The sequence below is a fragment of the Chenopodium album genome, chromosome 10, assembly GCF_948465745.1.
Source record: "Chenopodium album chromosome 10, dcCheAlbu1.1, whole genome shotgun sequence".
Lineage (NCBI taxonomy): Eukaryota > Viridiplantae > Streptophyta > Magnoliopsida > Caryophyllales > Amaranthaceae > Chenopodium > Chenopodium album.
The window spans coordinates 26869309-26876694 of NC_137843.1; the positions used below are offsets into that span (position 1 = coordinate 26869309).

Sequence of the window (7386 nt, forward strand, 5' to 3'; positions counted from 1 at the left end):
ACTCTTTGCAATATTTTGCTCCGCAATTCTCAATTGGTGATAACCCGATCTCAAATCTATCTTTGAAAATATCCCTGCTCCTTTTAGCTGGTCAAACAAATCATCGATCCTTGGTAATGGATACTTATTCTTCACTGTCACCTTGTTCAAGTCTCGATAATCTATACACAACCTCATATTCCCATCTTTCTTCTTCACAAACAATACTGGAGCTCCCTAGGGTGATGAACTAGGCCTAATATACCCTTTCTCCAACAAATCATCCAACTGGGTCTTTAACTCCCTCAACTCAGCTGGAGCCATCCTATATGGAGCCTTAGAGATAGGTCTAGTTCCAAGCACTAGGTCAATAGTGAACTCAACATCCCTTACGGGCGGCATACTCGGAATCTCATCTGGAAACACATCTGGAAACTCTTCTACGACAGGAATACCCTCTTCACCTTTCTTTTCCTCACTTTCAATCTCTTGAACACTACAAAAAAACAAAGGGCAACCCTTCTTAACCAGCTTCTGTAGTTGCATTGCAGACACAATTCTTAACCCTGAGCTTTTCCCCTCCTTTTTATACACCACTTTGGTCTTACATGGGCTAGTCAAGGTGACCTTTTCAGCCGCACAATCAATCTTTGCTTCATACTTTCCCAACCAATCCATACCCAGAATCACATCGAAGTCATTCAAATCGAACTCGATCAAATCTGCCAGAAATTTTACCCCAGAGATGGAAATAGGCACTCTCAAAAAAAATCTCGAACAACTCCTCACTTCCCCAGACGGGATAGACACATCTAGAGAAACTGACTCACGACTCTCTAAACCGAGACTCCCAACTACTTTCTAAGAAATAAAAGAATGTGACGCCCCTGAATCAAACAAAACTCTCACAGGAGAAGAACTTATAAAGAAAACACCAATTACCACATCATTAGCAGACTCAGCCTGACAGCTATTCATCACGAACGCACGACCTTTTAGGGCACTTCCCGCACCGCTACTGGTTCCAGCTTGGTTGTAGGTCCACTAGATTGAGGTGGTTTGCTAGGTGCACTAGACTCTTTCACCTTCCCAGACTTAACATCAGCTTCCTTCTTGAAACACTCGTACTCACGGTGTCCCAACTTCTAACAGTAACGACAAGTTACTGGGTTTCCCTCACAGTCCTTCCCTGGGTGGTCTTTTTCACACCGCTTGTAGAAATACCTCCTCTTGGGTTTCTCACCCCTTTGGTTCCCGTTCCCCTTATGGTTGGACGACTGGCTTCCATTCCCCTTCCCAAAGTTTCCTTTGTTGTCCCTCCTATCACCAGAATTCCCTTGGTAATTCCCATTGGGCTTGAGCCTCTTTTCACCCCCGTGAAAAGAGTCCGGGTTCTTCCTTTTCTCTCCTACCTGCTCCATCTCTCTCCCCTTAATTCCATACAGATGAGTTGCACGGCCATAAACTTCATCCAGAGTCTCAAAGGTCACTCCCCCTAGCTTCCCTTGGAGGGTCAAGGTTAGGCCTTGCTCAAATCTCTGAGCTTTGATGGTTTCGGTAGGGACTACTTCCGGGGCAAACCTCATCAACTCAATGAACTTGTTGTAATATTCACTGATTAACATGTTCCCCATCCTTAGGTTGGTAAACTCCATGCACTTCTGCTTTCTAAGGTAGGAAGGGTAAAACTTTTCTCTCAAGGCTTCCTTAAACTCATCCCACCCAAAGTTTGGTTTCTTCAACAGCTCATCTTTTCTTTGGGCCCACCATAAATCAGCTTCCTCCCTCAAGTAGTAAACCCCATTTTTCACCCTCAGCTCACTTGGGCAATTGATAGCATCAAACAACTTGTCAAACTCCCTAATCCAGTTTTCAAGACTGGCAGGGTCCTCCTTTCCCAAGTAAACAGGTGGTTTAGCTGCAGCTACCCTCTTAAAGATTTCACTATAGGATTCAAGCTCAGGATTTTGGTGTTCCCGTTTCACCACTTTCGTGATGTTCTCAGTAATATGGGCTAACTGCTTAAGGACCTTCCCAACTTCGGAACCAATGCACTTACTCCTTAATTGATCCCTCATTCTTTGAGACATACTTCCTGGGTTTAATTATCACACTTTGAAAATTAAAATAAGTTTTATCATATAAGCATTTAATTCACTTAACAACATAGAGAAATTTCAAATAATTCATTTTATTTCATTAATAATTAATGAAAATACAACTTTGTCATTTAGGACAATTATTGAGACATTAAACAAAACCATAGTTCAAAATCAATCAATCAAATAACACTATGAGCATAACCATCTTCAATAGGATCATAATCCGGATCCTCACTTCTATTACTTGGTTCGGCCATGAGAGTTGGGTTATAACCACTATAGCTTGGAATAAGGCTTGATGAGCTTGACCCAGATTTACTTATATTTCTGTTCGGGCCAGGAGTGTAACTTGGGCTTTTTGTTGGGCTTACATCCCCACGAGGTTGGCTTGAAGAAGCTTTGGGGTTTTGGGCTCTTTCTTTTGCAGTTTGTGAACGAGTTTTGGGCCTTTTTGCAACATGGAAATGGACTTTTGGGCTAGGTTGATCTGAAGATTCATAGCTAGATTCCACATACTCATGCCGCTTCTTTGGGTATGAAAAAGGTACTTGGGCATTTAAGAAGTACATTTGGTCATTAGGTCCAAAGGTTCGATCTTTTGGGATTGAGGGGATTTTCACAACTTTCCTCCTAGGTTCATACTTGCGCTACACATAGTGCAAGTCCCTCTTAAGGCTAGACATGGTTGCCAATCACTTCCCTTCATGATGATGCTTCTCATTCCACATTGTTCCATCTTCCTTGATCACATCCCCATATTTGTCAAAGAGAGGTTGGTATTTCTTAATCCTAGGTAAATGGGCTAAAGCTAAAAGGACCATCCAAGGTTGTTGGGTCAAAGCTTCTTCACCATACTTCTCACAAAGGGTCAAGGCCAAAGTACAAATTCCAGTCATGAATTCACTAACTGAGACTCCACTATCTTTCAAATAATGAATGTCAAAATATTGATGTCTCATTTGATCAATCTTTTCCATCTGTTTCACACACACACATGCAAAACAATTAATTAAATGTCAAATCACACAAACAATCCAATTCAAAATCCATTTGCAATAAGCAATTCATAACACAATAAACCAAGTATAACTCAAAATCACCCAACCATGGGTAATACTCCAAAATTTCGGACCCCCGATACACACTTCAAGGTGTTTTCACACCAACTATAATGCACACATAATCACATACTCAAGTTTCAAATAATTTCAATTCTTTTTATTTTCGAAAATAATAAATATGTACTTGAATCATGATTATAGGACGATCGAGCCCGCGTCTCCCAGGAAAGTTACCTATGACGTTGAGGAGAGTCTTTCCTAGACAGAGAGTCGTACCTAGCTATTATAGGCCTCCGTAGAGAACTCGAGCATCCTTTTCTCATTCATCTTTCCACAAATAGGAAAATAGTTTTTAAGTAAAATAAGGCTTTTGACTCACACACAAATGCGAAACTCTATCTATCCTATATGCCCTCTTAAGTCTACCCACAATTTTAATTACTATTCCAATTTTAATCTTTTTAGGACCTTGAAAACTGATACCACTTTGTAACACCCCCAAATCTCCCTCTACGGAAATACTAGTATAATACGTATAATTATACCGTAGGGATAGACTTAGGCGTATTACCGCCGCGTGATTACGCAAGGCTACTCAACTTACTAACAAAACAATACTTTGCAACGGAAACTTCAAAACTCTTCTTTATTAATAATAACTATAGATAGAAACCAATGTTATGAGTACTCAAAAATAGATACAAGGACCACGATTCCTAACTTAGTGAAACTAATCCCGGGACTCCAATGCACCAACTATGGATTCCAACCTAAAAATAAGCAACACTGTTTACCATTACGGTAAACAGGGCGAACCAAAACAAATAAGAAATACGGATTAGCAAAATATGTTAAGTACGGTAAGTGCAAGATAATGTAAATTCAATTTATTTGCAAACATGCTTTTAAAATCAATTCCAATAATTAATCCAGTAATTTCAAACTCATGATTCAAAACCAATTCTCAATATTCAAATCCCAATAATCAATAAAACCAATTCCAATTATTTTAAAACTAATTAAACCAATTTAACCAATTCCTCTCCCAAGTATGCACACCCCCCAAGCTAGGCTCCTTATGTTACAAGGCTATTCTTGAGGAAAGACCCGGTCATACAAATTCCAAGGCCTTATCAATATACCAAATCCGCATAGTGGGATTACTAACATGCTTATAAAGCATAAATAATAAATTTAATTCAATGATTAAATAAATCCTCTTTAAATCCAATAATTCCAACCTTTAATAATAATAATTCAAACTCCCTTTTTTTTCTTATAAATCCAACATGCTTTCAAAACCAATCCTTTTTAAACATGAATATTAAATTAATTAATCAAAACATGTTATAAAAATCGACACTCCAATTTAATTATTAAAACCAATCTTTTAAACATACTTTTATTTCATAAACCATAATTCAAGTCAATTTAATTCAAGCAACATAAATCATTCAAACATGTTCATTCAAATCAATCACTTTCAAGGTATCTAGCCACCTAACGTACCTTGATCCTCGCTTAGCCAAAAACACTTCAAAAGAACTCTCAAGTAGCTTGATCAAAAACACCCTACAAATAAATATAACCTTAATTAATATAAGGTTAACAAATAATCACAACAATGAAATTAAAAACCCCCCAACTATATGTACATGAACCTTTTAAATTAATTTTCATAAAAGTCATTAAAAATCTAATTTTATATAATTAAAACTACTCATAATAATTTTTATAAATCCCCCATAATAATAATAATAATAATAATAATTGAATAAGAGAAGAGAAGAAGAAAAGATAAGAAACAAAGAAAAAGAGAAGAATTGGATTTTTGTTGGAAAGAATAGGCAGAACTTGCAGAGGCTATAACTCCTTTGATATAACTCCGAATTGGGTGATTCTTGAGCCTAACCTCAAGAATTTTTTGAGAGGAACAATCTTCTGTGAAACAACAATACCCCAAAAACTGACCAGAAGTGCCCGAAAATTGGCTTCAAAAATAAACGGGATGATTTGTGTAAAAAGAGGAGAAGAAAAGAAGAGCATTGGTGTGAAAAATGTGAGAGGTATGGAGGGATATTTATAGGCTAGCTCATGCAAGAATTATGGCAAGAGAATTTGGGAAGAATTATGGTAAGTAGGGTTTAAGGGATTACTTGGAGAAGTGAGTAAAGATTTAAGGAAAGTTTTGATATTAAAGAGATTGTGTATAATTGAATATGAAGGTATGTTTGTCATGAAAAATATTAAGGAAATTGGAATTACTTGGGGAATAATTAAGAAGAATGGATGGCAAGAAAATATAATGATTGGATATTAAAAAGATGGAGAATTAGATTTAAGGAAAATAGGAGATTTTAAGGGGATAATTAAAACTACAAATTACCAAAATATTTTTCCCAAAATCTACATGGGATGGCCGAAATTTTTGAGCTTTCCCAAGCTCATATTTTCGGCCCTCCTATTTAGTACTTTAGGAAATTATTTTGCTAGTTTTAAGGAATTAAAATAATTGTGTAAATAATATTTATTGTAATAAATAATTAAATAATAAAATACCAAATATTCACCAAATAATTTAACTAATAAAATCAGATTTTCTCTTAGGAAAATCCAAAATTTATTAGCCAAATAAATGGGATTTTTGGACTTATTAAATAATAATAAAATATAGCTTTTTCCTTAATTAAAATATCCAAAATATATAAATAATCCGGTTTTTAAAATAGGATAAATGGATAATAAATCTTATCCAAAATAATAATTTGTTTTTAAAATACTTTTGGCGCCAAAATTCAAATATCGTTTTGGCTCCAAGATTTAAATAGTAAGTTAAATTACTAAAATACCCTTTTTAGAAAATAATAATTAATTAATTAATTAGGAAAATACGTATAAAAATACAGGGTATTACATTACCTAAGGAGCTAAGCAAAGTGCATGATGTATTTCATGTGTCTCAATTGAGAAGATATATCCCTGATAAGTCTCATGTGTTACAACCTGAAACCATTGAATTAGACCAAAGCTTAACCTATGAGGAATGACCTGTCAAGATTCTCGACAGTAAAGTGCGTAGTACACGCAATAAGAATGTTAAAATTGTGAAAGTGCTATGGTCTAACCAAGAATATGAGGAAGCCACTTGGGAATCCGAGGATGAAATGAAAAAGAAATACCCGGAGTTGTTACAAGTATGTTGAGTTACAGGGACGTAACTCGTTTTCTTTAAGGGGGGTAGAATGCAGTAGAAATTCGCGCTTTTTCTCTATATTTTTAGTTATTTTTGTGCTTTTTGCACAATTTTAAAAAGTATTTTGAGTAATTGTGTTCTCAAAGAGACACAAAAAGATAAAGGTATGACAAAAAGTACAGCAATATTATACAAAGTGAGAAAAAAGTTTGAATTTTGTTTACCAAAGTTTCGAGACGAAACTTCTTTTAAGGGGATAGACTGTAATACCCTGTATTTTTATACGTATTTTATTTAAAGTAAGTATTTTGTGGGGTATTTAAATAATTTGAAACGAATTATTTATGATATTTTAATTATTAATTTTAAACGAGTTTGGAAATATTTTATAAAAGGAAAGTTTTATTTAATTAATTATTTTACTAGGTTGGAATTTAATTTAGAAAAGTTTTATTTTAGTAAAGTTTAATTAGGAAAGGGATTAGGAAAGAATAAAAAGGGAAAGTTTAGGTAAGAAGGGTTCCTAGAGAAAGGGGTATAAATATTCAACACTTGGGCAAATTAAACTTTGACTAGAGTGGAGAATACCCAAGGTAAACTTTCCCTCTCTTTTCCTTTATTTTTCTCTCTTTTTTTTCTTTCTTTTTTCCCTTCCCCTTTTTCGGTTCACCACCGCCGGCCACCACCAGCACTAGCCGGCAGAGACGGCGACCACCAGCAGGCTGGCAGCAGTCGGTTGTGGCGCCTGCCTATTGTCCGGCCACCCCTTCTTCGAAAAAAAAAATTAAATCTTTTGTTTTTATTTTTGTTTAAATCCTATATCTAATTATAAGTTAAGGGTTTTTTGTTAATTTTATGATGATTGATATTATGTATGGTGCAAATTAATTTTCAGATTTTAATTCTAATTAAAAAGCCCAAATTTTAAAACCCTAGATTCATAAATAATTGATTAAGGAAGGAATATGATTTAGGGTGGTTTAAACCTTCAATTTAAGGGTTTTAAAACAAAATTATAGCAAGTTTTTATTAATATATATTGCTGGAATTT

General features: G+C 35.2%; 1 protein-coding gene across 1 annotated transcript; it reads right to left on the reverse strand.

The window, feature by feature from the left end:
* Positions 1-216: 216 nt before the first annotated feature.
* On the reverse strand, positions 217-2057 carry LOC145565098 (uncharacterized). Its single transcript, XM_081625196.1, has 2 exons — positions 1859-2057; positions 217-701 (listed from the first exon to the last, which is right to left on the reverse strand). The coding sequence occupies exons 1-2, from the start codon at positions 2055-2057 to the stop codon at positions 217-219; spliced, it is 684 nt and encodes a 227-aa protein (XP_081481322.1).
* Between the last annotated feature and the right edge of the window lie 5329 nt (positions 2058-7386).

What these genes read in the sequence shown, in the direction of transcription:
- LOC145565098 (XM_081625196.1), bottom strand. Translation starts at nt 2,057, where the DNA reads ATGAGGGATCAATTAAGGAGTAAGTGCATTGGTTCCGAAGTTGGGAAG. An exon ending in GGGAAAGGAGGACCCTGCCA is followed by an intron (nt 702 to 1,858) that starts GTCTTGAAAACT and finishes AATTTCTGGCAG; the next exon opens with ATTTGATCGAGTTCGATTTG.